Source organism: Rhinolophus sinicus, linkage group LG05, assembly GCF_036562045.2.
Source record: "Rhinolophus sinicus isolate RSC01 linkage group LG05, ASM3656204v1, whole genome shotgun sequence".
NCBI classification, from domain to species: domain Eukaryota; kingdom Metazoa; phylum Chordata; class Mammalia; order Chiroptera; family Rhinolophidae; genus Rhinolophus; species Rhinolophus sinicus.
In genome coordinates, this window is record NC_133755.1 from 88463441 (window position 1) to 88484062 (window position 20622).

Sequence of the window (20622 nt, forward strand, 5' to 3'; positions counted from 1 at the left end):
TATTACACAGTAACAAAATGAAACACCCCTACCCACAATTACATGGATGAATCTCACAAACAATATTGTTACACAAAAGAACAGATACTGTATGGTTCCATCTACATGCACTTGTAAACAGGAAAAAATAATCTAGGTGCTAGAACTAAGATTAGTTGTTACTTTTGGGGAGGAAGAGGAGATGTGAAAATTAATCAGAGACCTCAACCAAGCTTGGAGCCTGAGTGGCCTGTAGGGGGAGCTCTCACACCCACCACTGTAAGGTGCCCCCAACAGGAAGAAACTGCCTCACATCTCCAGTAGGAAAATCTCTTATAATCTACTACCCCAACAGGAGGGAGGAAGATTTTCTCCTCCCCTGGCAATGGCCCAGCCAATGAGAGACTTACAACTCAGCGAATGAAAAGCCACTACACTTTGAACTCCCAGTTTCCTCCAGTGGATTTTTTGTTTATAACAGCTCCTCTCAGCTTCCCCTTTTCTCTATAAATGTTCCTTTCCTTTGTTCTTCAGTCGTGCCTATGGTTTTGCCATAGCTCATATACCCCAAATTGCAGTTCTCTGCTATTCCTGAGTAAACTCATCTTTGCTGGCAAAATAACTGTTTAATTTCTCAGGTCCACTGAGTCAATGATTGTGGGATGTGTGAGAGGGTCTGGTCTTCTGTTCTATTTGTGGACCTGTGTAGCTGTAACAGGGGTATCTTAATTTTGTGAAAACACATTAAACTGTTCACTAATGATATGTGTGTTTTATATTTGATTTAGAAAAATAAATCTTTGATCATGTTGGCACAAACTTGTTTTTATAAATAAATAAATAAATAAATTCAAATCATTATCCTATTTCTTTGTCAGAAATTTATTTGAGGGGATCCAAATTATTGATGGGAAAACACTTTTCTTTCTAACAGAATTCCAACTAATTAATTCAGAAGGAATGATAGAAACATTGTCCTTTGTAGCCCTAATGAAATAATGACTATAGGCAATGACCATCAATGGATACTCTGACAATTAGATGAAAAATTGATGTGGGAACTTTATAGTGGTTGGATAGTAGGTGGTCACCACCCGACCCCTAATCAATGTTAACGTCTCTAATGTGAAGCCACCAGACTTCATGCTCCTCCTGATGGACATAATGGGGTGGACACAGGGCCACCTAAGAAGTGATATTGTCGCTAAAGAAAATTTTAAGGATATAAACTTTGCTTTCTATTTCTTTTACCCCCACATATTGCCAAACACAGAGCAGTGAAACTGTTCCCTTAGAGCTTATGGAGTAATTAAAATTTAATTGTTTTCTCCTTTTGAATGTCTCCCTCTCTGAACAGTGACTTCGTTTTCATACCTTATCTTTGCTGAGTCTTGTGTCAACTTGTCTGGGCTGCAGCACCCAGTTATTTGATCAAACACTGGTCTAGGTGTTGCTGTGAAGGTTTCTGTACATGTGGCTGACACCTGAAATTTCATTTTTTTTAATTTACTTATTTTGTATGATATTTATTGAAAAATACAGCTGACATACAACACTGTATCAGTCTCAGGTGCACAGCATAGTTGTTCAGCATTTATACACCTAACGAAGTGACCACTATGACAAGTCCAGCAAACACCTGACACCGTACCACGCTATCACAATATTAGTGACTATATTCCCCATGCTGTACATTACATCCCCAGGACTTATTTGTTCTATAGCTGGAAATTTGAAACTTTTATTCTTCTTTACCTTCCCCCCTTTTTAACATTTTCAATTACAGCTGATATTCAAAATTATTTTATATTACATTATATTTTATATTTCAGGCATGGTGAAATTATTTTATATTTTAAGCATAGTGGTTAGACATTTATAATTTAAGAAGTGATCCCCCTGATGAGTCTAGTACCCACCTGGCACTATACATGGTTACTATGAATAGGCAGCAAATGTAAAGATTTCATTTTTCTTACCCATTCAGCCACCTTATTTTTTTGGAGCATTCAATCCATTTCCATTGAAAGTAATTGTTGATAGATGTGTAGTTATTGTCATTTAATTATTCATATTTGTGACTTTTGTGTGTGTGTGTTAAAGAAGTCCCTCTAACATTCCTTGTAATACTGGTTTGGTGATGGTGAACTTTTTTAGCTTTTTCTTGTCTGGAAAGCTTTTTATCTGTCCTTCAATTTTAAATAATAGCTTTGCTGGGTAGAGTAGTCTTGGTTGTAGATCCATGCTTTTCATCACTTTGAATATTTCCTGCCAATCCCTTTTGGCCTGCAGTTTCTGTTGAGAAACCAACAGAAACTGTTACGGGAGCTCCCTTATAAGTTACTACCAGTAGGTGCCTTTCTCTTGCTGCTTTTAGGATTCTCTCTTTGTCTTTAACCTTTGCCATTTTAATTATAATGTGTTTGGTGTGGGCCTGTTTGGGTTCATCTTGTTTGGACTCTGCACTTCCTGGGCTTGTGTGTCTGTTTTCTTTGCCAGCTTAGGAAAGTTTTCAGTCATTATTTCTTCAAATATATTCTCAATCCCTTGTGTCCTCTCTTCTCCTTCTCGTCCCCTCTGATGAAAATGTTGGTGCTTGATGTTGTCCCAGAGTCTCTTACACTGTGCTCATTATTTTTTATTCTTTGTTCCTTTCGCTGTTCCGATGGGCATTTTCAGCTACCTTGTCTTCCAAATCACTGATCTGATCCTCTGCTCCATCTAGTCTGCGGGCACATTCTTCATGTCAGTTATTGTAGCCTCCATTTCTGACTGGTTCTTTGTTATGGTCGCCATGACTTTTTTAATGCTTGCTGTCTCTTTGTTCAAGTTCTCACTGTGTTCACTGAAGATCCTTATAACCAGTGTCTTGAACTGTGTCTCTGGTGAGTATAATGAAAAATATATGGAATAAAAGTAAAGGAAGTAATTAATAAGTCAGAAAAGAAAATGCCTGGGTGATTCTGCAACCAAGGAACTGATTTCCAACTCTTAATTCCTCTCCTTAAGCTGAGTTTGGTTTATTTTCAGAACAGACACATCAGCAACATGAAGTCTTACACACTCCTGGTAAAAGTTTAAATCGGCACAAGCATTTCAGAAATCAAATGCACATCATCTGCCCTACTGTGCTTAAAGCTTACACCCCTGTACCCAGCCTTCCCTCCTGACCGTCCTCTCCAGGGAATCCCTTGCCTTGCTCCCAGGAGACAAGCACACTCACGTTACAGCAACTGCGACAACCACTTATGCACCAACAGGGAAACGGAGAAAGTGTGGTGTCATCATGAAATGTAAGACGTCAGCAGTGAAAACAAATGAAGGACAGCCTCACACATGGGGTAACTCCCTACGTAATGCTGAGTCTCAGAAGGGTCCATGCAGTACGAGTTCACTGGACAGGAAGTTCAAAAACGGGCAAAAGTAAATAATATTTGGTTTGGGGATATATACACTTATTGTAAAATCCTCAGAGAATCTCCAGGGAATAGTAAACACAAGATTCAAGATAGAGGTTCCATCTGAAGGACAGGATTGGGGACGCGGCCACGGTGGCTTCTTCACAGGTTCCGTTTCTGACACCAGTGGTGTGTGCCCAGGTATTTACTTGATCATAATTCCTAAACTGACATTTTTCAAAATGTGACTTATGAACCATTCTTGGTTAATTTTTAAATAAGGAAATAGAAAAAGAAATACCAAAGTTTATTGCAATGATCCTTAGAAAGAACTACCCACCTTGGAACAAAGCCACAGCCAATTGTTATGAGCCATGTCAGAGAGACGGCCGGGGTGTCACAGGAAACAGCTTTGGCTAGAAATGGGTCATGTGATCACTGGCATCTCTATAGATTTTCTGGGATACAATGTTCAGTGTGACCTGCAAGGTGATTGTATCTGTGAAGGATTTGGTGTGTTATATTTAACTTCACATACAACTGAATTAACTACTTTTACAGAATGTTAATGCACGTTGTTGATCAATGTAAGCTAAACTGGAAAACACTATAAAGGGGAAACGATGGATAGAATAGAGAGTATGAATGCAAGATACAACAGAGCTGCTTTGGAAAAAACTTCAGGGGTGGCCGGATGGCTCAGTTGGTTAGAGCGTGAGCTCTCCACCATGGGATGGTGGGCTGCACCCCTGCAAGTAAGATTGAAAACAGTGACTGGACTTGGAGTTGAGCTGCGCCCTCCGCAACTAGATCCAAGGACAACGACTTGGAACTGCTGGGCCCTGGAGAAACACTCTGTTCCCCAATAAAAATTTAAAACAAAACAAAACAAAAAAAACTTCAGTCTCAAGCATCACATATCAACAGTGATTTTTGGAATCACATTGGTGTCCAAAGCACTTCTGCAAAATCTCATTCAAAAACACAGTGAAAGATGTGACATTTATTCTAAGATGCCAACTGGACAGCCAGTTTTGGAACACTTTGTTCCTAGATTGGAGTTAACCATCGCTGCCCACTGTATCACAACAAAATTGTTGTCAGGATACCAGGGGTATAGACTGAAGCATGAGATTCACATTTTTCTAACATTTTGAAAAGCGATTTCATTAGGCAAATATTTTTGAAGATGATGTTCAATAAGAAAATTTGCATTGGAGCCAATATTTCTGACATTCTTAATGAAACAAATTTGAAAATCTAAGAAAAAGCAAAGATAGTTATTGTAAAGGCATTAATGTTATGGCGCTCAGTCTTTAAACTATGTGATGGAGCTACTATATGTTGTCAACTTTGTTGCAACTTTTTGTAGGAAACATTGTTATTAAAGGCATCTGCAATAAAAACTTACAAATACTGTTGTCAAGGTGAGGACTGACTGGGGTTTCCCCTGAGGAAACATTCCAAGTGAGAGGGATTCAGTGTGAGGCCTTTTCTCTACTGGCAGCTTTCAAATGGAGGGCCACATGGCAAAGACTGCTGGTGGACACTAGGGCTGGGGCAGCATCCCTCTTGCTGACACTTGTCAAGGAAACAGGGACCTTAGACCTATAACTGGAAAAACCTGAATTCTGCTAAGAGCTCTCTGTAAGCTGGGAGGAAGATCCTGAGCTCAGGATGAGCTCACAGCTTTGTGACACCCTGAGCAGAGACCCCATCCATACCGGGCCTGGATTTCTAAGGAACTGTGAGCAAATAAGTGGGTGTTGTTTTGAGCCACTGAGTTGTGATGATTTGTTACACAGCAATAGAAAACTAATACACAGGCTCAAGTGTGCAACAAATAAGCACACAGCATTTTTTCCACTGGAATGAATTTATGAACTGATATGCTCACTAGTTTGTAACAAAATATTTCCTTTTTTTGTATTTTACAAGTTATGATTTTACATGATATAAATTTTAATACAATCATTCATTAAACAAATAATTTAATGCCCACTATCTATCAGGATGGCTTCATATGCTTGGGATACAACTTTGACCTAAACAGCCCAAAGCCCCTGTGCTCATGTGCCTTACATTCTAGAAGCTTCCCAGGGTGATTCAGAGCCATTGGAGTGGTTTTAGGGAAGAAATGACAGAGCCTCACTGACGTTAGCAGGATCCCTGATTCCTGTGGGGAGAATAGTCCTTGGCTGGCAGGTGAGGGGGTGGCACTAGTGACACAATCAGGGTGGTGGGGACTAAGGGGGGAAGAGGACATGAGGGGTGAGAGAGACAGAGAAGGGCTGGAGAAGCGGGGGAAGAGGCAGAGGTAAAGAATCCTAAAGCAGTGGAACTCTTGGGTTGAAATATGTTGTTTTATAGATCTTTTGTAAATTATTTTGGACCTAGTGGGATGTTCTGTGGAGCTGCCTAAAAAGTAATCGCTCCTTATGCTACTCAGTTTAAAAATAATGTGTCCCAATAAAATATGCACAGCACTGAGATGTGAATTATTCATTAAAATAGGCAACACAGGAGCCCTGGTGAAGGGCGTTTTAACTGCTTTGAACACTTGCAGCTTTGAGGTTGTACATGCTCCTTGTTGAAATACACAGTAACAAACTGCTTCCCCTGCTTCTTTGTATTGAGGATGCGGGGACTCAACAGACAGGGCTGTGGAATGAAAATCATTTTACAGTAGAAACATCCGGAGTCACAGGTGCACCGTCTGGGAAAGTGAGACTTAGGAGCTTTGAGAGACCGGCTGCAGCGCTGTTTACACACATTTCTGCACCAAGGGGGACAAATCACGGTTTTACAGATTAGCTTCCTGGTGATCAGGGGTTTCCAAGGTTGTTCCCACTGTGGTTAATAAACAACAAGGACTGGTCTCTATGAGAATCTCCAGCTGGTGTTTTCAGGCACGACTTCTCCGGGTTAAAGAGAAAAGCCCTGTCCTTCCTCTATTCCCAGGGCGAGCTCACTCTGTGGCATCAAGTCTCTGGGGGTGTCTTCTTCCAGAAGAGTCCAGGGGGAGAGGTAAAGGGTGGGAGGAAGGGAGTCCATTTCAGGGAGAGGGATTCCGGGAAGAGAAGAGGAGGAAAAGGGGCTGAGCCCTGGTTCCTCAGACAGCCCCTGGGTCAGGACTCAGGGTGACAGTGTGACACAGAGCGCTCGGTGCAGGAGGAGGGGTCAGGGCAGAGTCCCAGGTTCCTGAGGGCGGAGTCTGGCGCCGGTAAGCTCAGTGTTGGGGAGTCCTCACCTCCCCGCGGTTTCACTTCTCCTTCTCACAACCGGTGTCGGGTCCTCCTGTCTAGAAACTCAGGACGCGGCCCCAGTTCTCACTCCCATTGCGTGTCCGGTTTCTAGAGAAGCCAATCAGTGTCACCGCCTTTCCGGTTATCAAGTGTCCACGGACCCGCCCGCACGCAGATTGTCCCCAGACCCCGAGGATGCGCGTCATGGGCCCCGGAACCTTCCTCCTGATGCTCTCGGGGGCCCTGGCCCTGACGGGGACCCGGGCAGGCGAGTGCGGGGTCAGGAGGGAACGGTCTCCGCAGGGGGAAGAGCGAGGGGACCGCCGGGTGGGGGCGCAGGACCCCGGGGAAGATGTGTCCCCACCGCCCGGCCTAGATGCCAGACCCTCCATCCGGTCCCGTGTCCCCCCCATTCCTGTCGCCCACTTGCGTCTCCCGCCCCCTTCCCTCCATCCCCCCCCCCTTTTCCGTGTCTCGGGCCCCATGCCCCCTCCCGGCCCATTGCCCTCGGACAGAGACCCGCGCCGGGAGGAGGGTCGTCTGGGTCTCAGCCCCTCCCCGTCCCCAGGCTCCCACCCCATGACGTATTTCTACACCACCTGGTCCCGGCCCCGCCGCAGGGAGCCCCAGTACGTCGAAGTCGGCTACGTGGCGTGGACGACACGCAGTTCGTGCGGTTCGACACCGAGGATGGAGCTGTGGGCGGCGTGGATGGGAGGGGTCGTGGGTGGAGCAGGTGGAGCCGGGGTACTGGGACGGGAACACGCAGAGTCAAGGTCCACGGCAGAGGGTCTGTTAGAGGCCTGAGTGTCTGCAACAATCCGATAAGTAATCCTGGGGCTCAGGCAGCTTGGGAACCTCTGAGGTCAGTGATGGGGCTCAGGGAGGGGAACGGTCTTAAATATACTTTTAAAGTGTTTTTCCTCAGAAAGGGGAGGACATGTGTTGTTAATTATGAGACGTGATGTTGGGAGTTACATGTTCTCTCTACCATGGGGTAGAGTCAGGTGGGAGATTTAGGAGTGGGTCACAGGTCAGTATAATAAAATCTCTGAATGTTCGCTCCTGAAACTGTTCCCCAGATTGATTTCAGGGAGCAAACAACGGAATCAATTTTTTTCTAAATTAGACATACACACACACAGATGCACACACACGAGGTTGGACAATTAAGTTTGGGAACTCGTCCTAGAAAAAGTGCTACATACCTCACTGCTGAATATCGCTACGGTCACCTTCGAAGTACTCCCCTTGGGAAACTATGCACCGATGCCAGCACCTAATCCACCCTTCAAAGCTATTTTGGAACTCTTTTTCTGGAATGGCCATCAGAGCTGTCATCATATTACTCTTGATGTCCTGAATGTCATCAAATGTCTTCTTTTCAGTATTTCCTTTATCCTCGTGTAAAGAAAGAAGTCATTAGAGGCCAGATCAGGTGAGTAGGGAGGGTGTTCCAATACAGTTATTTGTTGACCTGCTAAAAACTCCCTCACAGACCGTACTGTGTGAGCTGGTGCATTGTCATGATACAAGAGCCATGAATTGTTGGCGAAAAGTTCAGGTCGTCTAACTTTTCCACGCAGCCTTTTCAGCACTTCCAAATAGTAAACTTGGTTAACTGTCCAGTTGGTGCAAATTCATAATGAATAATCCCTCTGATATCAAAAAAGGTTAGCAACATTGTTACAACAAGTTCACGAACTTAATTGTCCAACCTTGCGCGTGCCCACGTGTGTGTGTGTGTGTGTGTGTGTGTGTGTGTGTAAAACATTCTGGCAAAATACTATTTTGGTGAAGGCCACAGAACACGCTTGAGCCCACACACCAGGAACTGACCCACAGCCCCTCAGGTCAGGTCCCACGTGGGAACCACTGTCTCTGCTGCTGGGCACACGTGTCACTGCTCACACCACTGACATCCATGTGGACCCCAGACCCTGCGGCCATGACTGCTGTCACTGCTGCTCCTGGCAGCTGTGTTGTTACTGCCAAATGCATTCTGCTCGGTTCCAGCCTCTGTGTCACCACGTCCTGAGTCAGAGTCTGGCATGTGGTCACCTGACCGGGGAGCCTCATGCCGTGTCCAGCTGCAAGAGTGTTGGGGACAGTGGGTTTCCCTCTTATGGAGTGAAGTGGCCTCTGCCTCCCACCAAGACTCTATGTGTGGAATTTTCCTAATGTAGGAAAAGAGTTCAGGTGTTCAAGGTGAGGGATGTAAAAAGAATGACTACTTTCAATTCTTGGAGCAAAGATCTGAGACTAGAACTTTCTCTGGTACTTGATAGGCACTCAGGTTTGGCTGGAAGAACAGGGACTAATAATTGACATCCAAGGGTGAGGCTGACTTGCTCACTTTTACTCTAAATTCCTGTGTGGGATGGTGAGGGATTATTTTCTCTCCACTGAACCAATTCTCTGGTTCTCGGACACCACCTGTGTGTCCTACATTCAACTGAACTCTGACACCACCTACCTGGAGTTATCTCTGACCCCACAGGGCTCCGACCCACAGGCAGCCCTCACTTCAGACACAAGTCACAAATTTCAGGTCCCCCTCATGTTACCTGCACTTCTGTCTGACGTAGGTACTAAGTTGAGGGTCCCCCGTTTCAAGTTCAATAATTTCTAGAACAACTCATAGAACTCAGGAAAATGCTAAGCTTACTGTTACAGTTGGTTATAAAGGATGCAAGTGAGCAGCCAGATGAAGAGGTCCATAGGGCAAGGTCTGAAAGGGTCCCCAGCATAGGAGCCTGTCACTGAGGTGGAGTGTGTCACCCTCCCAGCATATGGATGTGATGAGCAATTTGGTAGCTCTCTGAATTCTGTCGATGTAGGTGTTGTTGTTTTTTAATGGATGTTTCATGATGTAGGCCTGATTCATTAAGTTATTGGTCATTGATGATTAAACTCAACCTCCAGCTCCTCTCCCCAGAGGTCAGGGCGTGAGGCTGAAAGTTGCAACCTTCTAATCTTTTTGGTGACATCCCTCATCCTGAAGCTCTTGAGGACCCTGCAGCCAAGAGTCACGTCATCCCAAAGTCACTCTTCTCACTCAGGAGATTTAAAAGGTTTTAGGAGTTCTGCATTAGGAACTGGGGACAGAGATCAATTTATTTTATTATATCACAGATCTTTGACCACAGGTCCATTTATAACAAAAGGACCATAACAGTTAAACAATGTTGGCACATTACAGGAGTCCCATTCAGTTATTAACAATTAGTCCAGTCCAGTGTCCTATTAAAGATATTTACATGCCAAATAAATTTACAAAAATTGCTCAATGTTTTAGTCAGAGGGGATATTCAAATTAACTATAATAGGATATCATTGCACAGCTCCCAGAATGGGTAAAATGAAAGTCAGACAATATCAATTGGTGGCAAAAATTTAATTATATCACTCATATATTGCTAGTGGGAGAATAAATTGATTCAAATACTTTGAAAAATTCTTTGGCTGTACATTCTAAAGCCAAACATTCACTCGCCCTATGACCCAACAGTTTCACTCCCACTTATATACCTAATAGACATGCATGCATGTGTGTGCCAGAATATATAGAAAGATCATTCATAGCAGCATGATTTGTGAAATCTGGGCATAACACAAATGCCCAGGAACGTCAGAGGACAGAAGTGTGGTCTTGTTCATATAACAGACCCCCCGTAGCCGTGGGAATGAATAATCCACAACCACACACCGCCTTAGGGGTGAGACCCGGGGACATAATGTTGAGTGAGAGGCAGATACAGGGCGGGGGGGTTCCCCTGTAATATTCCATTCTACCAAAACCTGCTGTTAAAAATCAAGCTAAGAGCTACTTGGGGAGAGGTTGATTTATGACTGAATATGTCTCAAGAGGGTTTCCTGGAGCTGGAAATGTTCCTTGATGTGGGTGTTGCTTATCCCAACGTTCACTTTGGGAAAATCCACTGTACACTTATGATTCGTCCACCTCTTTCTATGGGTGTGTTAACCTGAAAATAAAAAGGCTTTCAAAGTGAGAAGTAACAAGCACTTGAGATTAGAAAAAGACAACAACAAAAAATAGCTATTTGGGAAGCATTGATTCAGACAGAAACATACATAATATTCCAGTTAGGAAGCAAAAGGATGGGTATTTATGAGAAAGGGAAGGGGAACAATTACATCAATAGAAGGAAGGCATTTCTATTGGTGCAAATAGCAACATAGTGATGCTAATTCTAATTAAAATTTTCAGTTCAGCAGTCAGAATCACTGCTTTCCTGTTATCTTTGCAAACAGTTCTCTGGGACATAATGCTGCTTTAGGCCCAGTGTAAAGGTTATTTGCCCGCTTTTAACATTTCAAAGGTTTGAGACATAAGATGTGCAAAGCAGTTCCTCTGGGATGGCAACTCCACTCCAGTTGAAAGTGGCTGTTTAATATTTTTTTGACATTTTCCCCCATTTTGATCAACATCTTTCCTTCAAAGTATGGCTGATGAATCATTGGAAAGCAGCACTGATCGGTCAGTAAAGCGTCCTTGGCCCTCCATTGTTAGGACGGCTCATTTTGGTGGTGTCGGGCCACCCTTGGTCTCTCTTTTCCCTGAAAAGTCATTCCTGATATGTCGACGGAGGGAAAGTGGTTTTCTTTGTTCTTTGGAACTTTAGCTACATTGGAGCAGCAGGAGCGCCAGCACAGAGGAGGCTTTGCCGTCGTGTTCCTTTAAGGGCAGACATCGTCTGTAGTTTCTTGAGGTTTTTTATATAAAGTCTCACAGGCCTTAGTGAGCATTTCAAAAATATTGAGCAACTATTATCAGAGTGGTGGTTTTATAACATCAAGACATGCGAAACAAATGTTTTAGAACAGCAAACATTTTATAAAAGCAAATAAACGTTAAGTTCAATTTGAAGAATAGATTTGGACCAAGAGACAAAGCCTGAGGGCAGTTAGTTGATTAAAAAGCCTTGATATGTCAGTGGGCACTGTATTTAGTCATTTGGTTTGTGCCTGGGTTTTATTTAGTTCTACCTATTTTCCAGAGGTGTTTCATCCAAGTATAAGAGGAATTAACGACAAAGCAAACCCCACATGCTCAGCTAGGAGCTGGTCAAGAGCAGTTCTACTGCCTAATATAACTCACACAAGGCAATTTAAAGATTTTTCCTGGTCGGCTTTGTTTTAGTGGTAGACACAGCAATTTCCTCCAAGGTTTTTGATACGTTGATCATCATGTATTTTTCCATTTTAATACCTGCCCAAGGAAAAACTATTCTTCCAAATCTGGTGCCTTCACGGGGGCTGACATTGCCAGGCATGAAATGTCCTTGTCTATGTGTGTAATTAGGGTGCATTTGGACGTGAGAAGTAGGTTTAAAGATGATGCCCAATGTTATCTGCCCAGATAGAAATTAAGGGGAAAAAGCAAACAACAACTATTACAGTGAATGGCTGGCCTCTCATATTTCTGTGAGATAGGAAGGAATTAAAGTGAGAAGAAAGATAGGGGAATTATACAGGTTTGGTCCGGAATCTTGGGTTAGCTTCCACAACAGATGTGATCTGCTTCATTTCCCAGTCACTTTAAATTTCAAATGTTCTGTTGGTTGAGCTGTCCAGTTTGGTGCAAGAGCTTTCTTTAAATTAGGAAACATGAGTCCAAGAGTCGACACCTTTACACTTGGTCACACTTGGATTACTTAACAGGATCTGAAATCTGGAGGCATCAGGTAGGAAGGAAAAGATCAGAGCTTTAATTTTGTTTACAAAGGTGTAATTCAGCAAATTGCTGTAGGTCGTAAGTAGCTTAGGAAGAATTTTCCTTATACCTGGGGGGAGTAAAAACCAGTGATGTAGGAGATTTTTTGAGTGAGTGCCAGGATCGTGTCTCATGAAACTGAAGAATGGAAGCACGGACCAAGGAGAGGCAAGGAGTTGTAAAAGAGGATAGTTTATTAAAAAGCAAAGGGTCAGAGGTCCTGAGCGGGAGGGGTTCCCGAATGGGGTGCCCGCGTGGGGCAAAGGCTCTCACTCTTATATTTTCTCTTGCCTGTTTGAAGAAAGGAACTGACACCTTCTAATGGAATTTGTGTACCGGGTTTTTTTTTTGCCCTGTTTGTGCATGCTGAAAGAATTAGCAAAATAACTCATTCCTATCTATTAAATCTGCTCTGTTTGTCCTGGAGTGAACGAGTTACTTCAGAATTCAGAATCTGGAGTTTTAGGAAATGGCTGCCTTTTGTTTATTCCACCAGGGACCTTCCTGTCTACCTAACAACATGCCAACTAACCTGTCTCACCAGCAATATTTTATATGAAAAGTTATAAAAATTATGACTCTTACCCATGTTATTAATTCTTGCTGATCTCTAACTTCTTGCTAATAGTTTCATAAATCCAATTTTTCCTTAGAGCTGTATAAATCCTTACCTAGTACAGTGTTATGTTTTTACAGTTACCAGAAACCTGTATTTCAGAGTAAGGTATTTTTAATGAATGTTTGAAGATGAAACACATTTTTCAGAATATATTTTGCCAAAGTATCAGAGTAAAACCATAACTGTCTGTAAATTACAAAAGGCTTAAAAATGGCCATGGTTAAAGGTCTGGTGAGAGTTCATATACATCCATATACACATAATGTAGTTGACTCAGTTTCCATTCCAGTCTTAGCTGGACCATTGGAAATTCTTTTCTCAAGATCCCTCCTCCACAAACCTTCTGCAATATACACAAACCTGCAACTGACCTGTACCTTCCGTTTTTGTCTTATCTTTTCCTTTCTAATTTTGAAACAATCATTTTCTAGTTTAGGACAAAATTACTTTCCTTTTCGTTTATTTACCAAAAAATCCTCAAAACAAAAACCATCCCATGTCCTTTATATCCTACCTTATCTAAAAAAACACATTCTATTTTCCTTTCCCTCAACAAAAATGCACCTTCGCACTTCATACCTTCTTCTGCTGAAAACATACATCCCATTTTCATGTACAGTCATTCGTTTTATCCTTTATTAATTTTTAGTAGTTTTGTAAAAAACCTAATGTCTTTATAACTCAACATTCTGCAAGGGAACCTATACAGCAGTCTGTGTCTTACAGGCCACTGTTTTATCCCCTTCACTCTCTGTGGGTGATATTTTAGTTACTCCTTGGTGTTTACATCTCAAAGACATGGGAAGAGTTACAGCTTTAAGAGACAGAGAAGGACTACGTTATTCAGCATCCCCAGGACATGTCAGAATTTTATATAATTTGTAGAACATTCATAATAATATATCTACTATATAAATATAATCAAAGGATTAGCATCACTTATTTGACAGTGCTTCCCATGTAATTAACATACAAAATAAGCCTAATTAGTTTAATTTCCCCCTTTTATAAAGAAAGAAATTTTCTTTGAAATGTTTCAGGGGCCTTCTGAAAAACCCCAAAGTTATTCCTATGTCAATAAGACAATTTGGAATGTGATCTTGGGAGGTTTGTCAAACATCAAGAGGTTAAAAATATTTCATGAAATAGAATCATAGGTCATTGTGGATCAATACTTAATAGAACAATACTTAATTATGCATTTCAGCAAAGTGACAAGAAAAGATTTTAAAGGGAAATATGTAAGGTTACATAGTTATAAGCAAAATTTTAGTAGTTTTTTTTTTTTTTAATATTAAGAAGACTTGGTTTAGTTAGGCAAATAAAGACCTGATGATAAAGAACACAGGAAATAATTTAAATAAAACATAAAATCTTTGCTTTCCATTTATAATTTCTTATTAAGAGTACACCAATAATACAGGAAAATTTTGTGCTTTTACAAAGAAATAACATTAAGTTTTAGCTCTATATAGGCACATCATTGGTGTTAAAGCTTAATTATTTTTTTAAAAAGCCCTTATAATAACAATTTAAATTTAACCTGCTTAATTATAAGAGATAAAATTCTTTCTTTCTCTTTTCCCATTCTGAAATAACCAGAACAAAATTATTTTCATTTTCCTTAATGAAAACATATGTCCATACCTCAGACTGATTAGCATTCTTTAGATAGACAAATTTGTGAATATGTTTTGTAATCTCTGGAAATATAGGTTTTCAACTGGCAAATATATTTCATCATTTTTAGAACCAGGTGCTTCCTTAACATAAGACATTTTTATTAATGGACTCACATATCTTTAGTTTCCCTATATTAAGAAGCCAAAAGTAGGTAAATTTAAATTCATTTAGCAATTAATGTTTCAGTATTTTATGTTATTTGGAAATAAGATATTCAATAATTTTCATCTTTTCATTTAATGTAGTAAATCTCTAAGGTTTCAAGTTACAAAAAGACTTTGGGGAACTATTTTTAAGTACACATACCATAAAACATTTATTGATCAAAAGTTTCTTCAAAATTCTTTTATTTTACTTACATCTATTTAATTTAGTAATTCTCAATAATTATACTTGGATTACTCATGAATGTTTTATGAGACATTAAAGTCAATTATTATCCCCAGCTATTTTCTTGTTGACAAACCCTGTAACAGAGATAACATGAACTTAACTTTTTGGAAACACAGATAAATAATATATTAAATTTGATAACTCTAAAGACATGTCTGTTTTAATTAAACCAACAAATTTAAATCGATTTTAATAGTAAATATGTTTTCAGATCACATGATCCTGAAAAGCATTTGGGTTAGTTTCTGTTATATTTCTTAATTAATATAAGCACTTAATTTTTTAACCAGTTAAACAGAGCTCTTTATATAAACCAAGTCTAGTGATTTCCTTTGGAGGTAGACATACATACACACATATAAACAGACATAACCAGAGACCTGACAGTTTCATTAAAAAAAACTTTTTTAGCCATGAGACAGATACAATAAGACCAAATCTCCATTAGTTTATAACAGTTGGAATAATTTAAGTGTATTCATTCAGATGGCTAAGGCTCTAAGATTTGTATTTGCCCTTGATAAACACTTCAGTTAAGGTGCTGCTTAGGCAAAGGAACTTTTAGCTGCCTGTGTTTTTGAAAAAGCTTTCTTCCCCACCTCCTGCCCTTTTTGATTTCTTTAGTCTCAGGCAGTTCTGGGCTGTGTTTGCATTTCTGATTATCTGTTAGCAAGGCCTTGCAAGTTACTGAGGCTTAGAAAACTCCTATTAGGCTTCTAATTTTGCCAAATTTCTGATCATAGAGTTAAATTATTTTAAATACCTTGTCAGGTTTCAGGTAGGACAAACAGTAAGAAATTTTAAAGTACCTACTCAGATGGTCAAAAATCATTCATTTAATAGAAACCTCTGTTTATTAACCAAAGAATACTTTCCATTGTCCCAGAGAGGTTTGGATTCCTTTCCTATGAAAGAAAGAAAATAAGTGAAATTAATTAAGAACAAAAGAGAGTCGTCTCAGACAAATACGTCACTGCAGGCATAAGAGAGATTTAAACAATCTTAAAACTATGAAGAACTTTATGTCAATGGAAAAGTCTTACTGCAAGGAAATAAGTCAAAGCAGTTGTAAAAATTCTGTTTCCCTTCAGAATATCCGGGATTTTTTACAGGTAAGTTCTATAAGACTTTCAAGGGCGGTTCATGATGTTATATAAAATATTCAAAAGAATGGAGACATACAGGGAAAGCCAAACAACTCCTTTTATTAGGCAGGGGTAACGCTGATCCTAAAGCCAGTTAGGAAGAAATAAGAAGAAAGCATTCTAGGAAAATCACCTTTCAGAAATTAGATCCTGAGAACAATGCCATTATGTGTGTGTATATAAACTATATATAAAATACAGTAGTACCGACAACCGGGTGAAGCCCCAGCACGTTCAGGCCGCGCTCAGGCTCTGGCGCCTCCTCGCCCGCCCGCGGGCAGCGCCCCTGGGATGGCTCCGCTGCAGCTACTGTCACTGCTGCTGATGCCGCCGCTCCGGGAGGGGCCAACTGCCCGTGCCGGGATCCAGCGCTCTGCCAACCCATCCACCACCACCCCGACTTCGAGGTCTGTGTATTTCGTGTTAGTGACAAAACTGGGGAATCTTACGACTGGTCACAGATTACAACTGTGACAGTCTTTGGAAAAATTGACTCAGAACTTATGTGCTATGTTTATTCAAGAAGGGCCAGAGCAGTGCTAAAAGGAGACGTGTGGGTAAAGAAGATCGTCAATCCTACTCTCAGAGCGTCCTGGGTAAGTCAACAAGTTAACTTGTCCAAAACACGATGGATGGAATTAATATGGACACAGAGCGAGAAGCTAATTGTTCATCACCTGAATATGATGCATTAAGTGCTTTAGTCAAAGAAACGACAGATCCTTTCCATCGGGAAATCGAGGGATCCCAGGTAACATGTGATGTAGCTTGGTCTCCAAAGTGCATAGACACAGGTGCTATAATTATACTGGAATTGCAGATGCTGTGACTTTGTTTTGTCTTGTGATGAACAAAGGCAGGTCTGTCAGAATGTATTGCAGCAGCCAAGTCTCCCTATGATCAGACATTAACTGCATATGACACTACACCAAGGTGGGCATTAACCCTAAGAAACGTGTAATGGGTGTTCCCTGTGTGGTTGTGATTATACCTGCCCGGCTGTATTGGAGGATCACGTTTGTACCATTGCAAAAGTCCCTTCCCGGGGGTCCTTGTAGTGATGCAGCAGGATGTCAGGTGTCCTACAAAATTATTATGAAGCAAGTAAACAGTTCTATTCTGGAATCCAGTGGGATAAAGATCAAAAGCCTCCTTATTATAACTGCAAAGATGCTGCTGGCCGTACCCATCATGTGTGGTGTGATAACCCGTGAGCATGTCTTTAAAGGCAGCATATATACAGACGTGTGGCTTACATGGCCTTGGCATGTGGCTTACACGGCACTGGCATGTGGCTTACACGGCACTGGCATGTGGCTTACACGGCACTGGCATGTGGCTTACACGGCACTGGCATGTGGCTTACACGGCACTGGCATGTGGCTTACACGGCATTGGCATGTGGCTTACACGGCACTGGCATGTGGCTTACACGGCACTGGCATGTGGCAGGCAAACTCTGGAGCTGCTGTAGCCAAACAGCAAACTGAAGAAATGTGGAAAGTCTTAAAACCAACCTGTACAAACATGAACATCTTCTGTCAAACTATTGAGATTTAGAATATTATCTGTATAAACAGATCTAGTTTCTCGAAGGGATAAAAAAATATATACTTTTTTGTCAGGTTGCTATATATTTTACTTATTAGAATACTCAAAAAGACATTCTTTGTTTATATACTATATAAATATACTATAAACAATTAAATACCTTCACCAAGTTAGGTATCCCAAGAGCACAAGGATATTTAATCTTTAAATCATTGAATGCACTTCACCATTAAATTAAACAATAAAAATAAAACAGGGATGATGGCGACTTAGTAAATGTAGAAATTACTACAGATGAAATTCAGAGCTCCCTGTGACTCACACTTCTCCAGTCACCTTCCACTTGAAGGACCCATGTGATTAGATTAGATTAGCCCCACCCCCATTATGGGGGTGAAAGTCTTGTACACTGAAACTAGAAAACATTGCTAAAAGTAATTTAAAAAGACACAAATAAATGGAAAGACATTGACTGGAAGACAGATGGTTAAGATGACAATATTACCTAACGTGACCTATAAATTCAATGTAATCCCTATCAAAATCCCAGCAGAATATAGGATCTCAGGAGACTCCGAATAGCCAAAACAATTTCAGAAAAGATGAACGAAATTGAAAGTCTCAGGCTTCATTTCAAAATGTATGAGAAAATTATAGGAATCAAACTGTGTGAGTGTCTGGCATAAAGGCAGAGATATAGACCAGTGGACTACAATAGAGAGCCCAGAAATAAACTCTTGCATATACAGTGTTATGGACAAAATTGTGTCCCAAGAATTCGCATGTGGATGCGTTAAACCCCAATGGGACTGTATTTGGAGACAGGGCCTTTAGGGAGGTCATAAAACTTACATGAGGTCATAAAGGTGGGATTCTAATCCAATAGGATTGGTGTCCTTATCAGAGGAAGAGGCCCGTCATTCTCTAATGCCAGCGCCACCTCACCGAGCTCCAGCAGCAGAAGTAGGTAAGAAGATCTCTATGCCATGGCTCATACAAAGCAGACTGCCTACCAAATAATAGCGTGGGAAAGCATGGAGGAAGCCACTGGCCATAAAAGCTGCTCGCAGGAGTGTGCCCTCTACTGGTGGAGTGAAGAACCCTCATCATTACAGGTCTGGTACAGTAGCACTCCGTGAAATTAGACGTTATCAGAGGTTCACTGAATTTCTGATTCACAAACTTCCCTTCCAGCGGCTGGTGCGAGAAATTGCTCAGGACTTCAAAATAGATCTGCGCTTGCAGAGTGCAGCTGCTGCTGCTTTGCAGGAGGCAAGTGAGGCCTATCTGATTGGCCTTTTTGAAGACACCAACCTGTGTGCTCTCTATGCCAAACATGTAACAATTACGCCAAAGGACACCCAGCTAGCACACTGCGTACGTGGAGAACGAGCTTCAGAATCCACTATGATGGGAAAAATCATTCTTAAAAAGGAAAAAAAATCTTTTCTTTCTGTCATTGGTAGTTCTAAACTTAAGAATTTTTTCTCCGTGGAGTTAAAAGGTACTAATTATATGATCGCAAGTGCAAAAACAGGGCAAGAAATCAGGTATTGGCAGTTTTTCTTTTTTTAGCTGTGTGTGAATTTTCTTGGGACATAAAGTATTAATGCTAGTCAAAATGTTTTAGTGAGCAAGTTTCAGCAGTTCAACTTTATAACAACTATTAATAAACCTGTTATTTTTTTCTGGACAATGCCAACATTTGGATTTTTTTAAACAAGTAAATTTCTTATTGATGGAAACTGAATGGTGTTTGTAGCATTTTAATCATACAGTAGATTCCATCCATTTACTATACTTTTCTAAGTTGTCCTATATGCAAATGCATGTTTTTAATGTTCTCTGTTTCTGTGCTGCTCCTGTAAGTTTGCTATTAAAATACATTAAACTTTTTTAACAAAAGAAGAGGAGGAGACACCTGAGAGCTCTTTCTCTCTCCACCTATGCACAGAAGAAAGGCCATGTGAGGGCAGAGAGAGAAGGAGGCCGTCTGTAAGCCAGAAGAGAGCTCTCACCAGAAACTGAATTTGCTGGCACCTCGATCCTGAATTTCTAGCCTTCAGAGCTGTGAGGAAATAACTGTCTGCTATTTAAACCACCCAGTCTGTGCTGTTTGTTATGGTAGCTTGAGCAGACTAACACATATGGTGAAATGATTTTCAACAAGGGTGACAAGACCATTCAATGGGGGGAGAGGACAGACAGTCTTTTCAAAAAATGGTGCTGGGTTAACTGGTGATCCACATGCAAAACAGTGAAGTTTGGTTCTTACTTTACACCGTAAAAAATTAACTCAAAGTGGGTCAAAGAACTAAAGTAAGTGTTAAAGCTATAAAACTCTTAAAAGAAATCATAGAGGAAAAGCTTCATGACACAGGGTTTGGCAATGGTATTTTTGTATATGACTTCAAAAGCACAGGCAACAAACACAAGTAATAAAAAGAAAAAATATGTAAATTGGAGCACATAAAAATAAAAAACTTCTGTGCATCAAAGGACATAATCAATAGAGTGAAAAAAACCCCATAGAATAGGAGAAAATGTTTGCAAATCAAATATACGATAAGTTTTAGTATTCAGAATATATAAAGAACTTCTACAACTCAACAAAAACAACCTGATTTATATATAAGCTAAGGATTCAAATAGACATTTCTCCAAAGAAAATATATAAATGACCAATGAGCACATGAAAAGATGCTCTACATCACTATGCATTAGTGAAATGAAAATAGAAAACACACTGAGCTATCACCTCACACCCATTAGGAAGGCTACTATCAAAAAAAGAAAATAAATCTGGGGAGGATATGGAGAAACTGGGGATGTAAAATAATACTGTTGTGGTGAAAAACAGTATGGCAGTTCC

General features: G+C 40.8%; 2 protein-coding genes, 1 long non-coding RNA gene and 2 pseudogenes across 3 annotated transcripts in view; all 5 read left to right on the forward strand.

Annotated features, from left to right (window-relative positions):
• The window catches only part of LOC109439938 (TBC1 domain family member 22B), a 323763-nt gene that overhangs the window by 227313 nt on the left and 75828 nt on the right, over nucleotides 1-20622 (forward strand). The window lies entirely within an intron of this gene.
• Nucleotides 1-20622, forward strand: part of LOC109441477 (class I histocompatibility antigen, Gogo-B*0102 alpha chain) — a 266582-nt gene that overhangs the window by 162631 nt on the left and 83329 nt on the right. The gene's annotated exons all lie outside the window — the stretch shown is intronic.
• LOC109439708 (uncharacterized) lies at nucleotides 6274-7429 on the forward strand. The gene is made up of 2 exons (XM_074333902.1): nucleotides 6274-6404; nucleotides 6683-7429. Exon 2 carries the CDS (start codon nucleotides 6818-6820, stop codon nucleotides 7427-7429), a length of 612 nt encoding a protein of 203 aa, XP_074190003.1. The 5' UTR covers nucleotides 6274-6404; nucleotides 6683-6817.
• Nucleotides 11089-17797, forward strand: LOC109439705 (di-N-acetylchitobiase; annotated as a pseudogene).
• LOC109439706 (histone H3.3A) lies at nucleotides 18737-19366 on the forward strand (annotated as a pseudogene).

Bases quoted from the DNA above. Each gene is read 5' to 3' on its own strand.
- LOC109439708 (XM_074333902.1), top strand. From the start codon at position 6,818: ATGCGCGTCATGGGCCCCGGAACCTTCCTCCTGATGCTCTCGGGGGCC.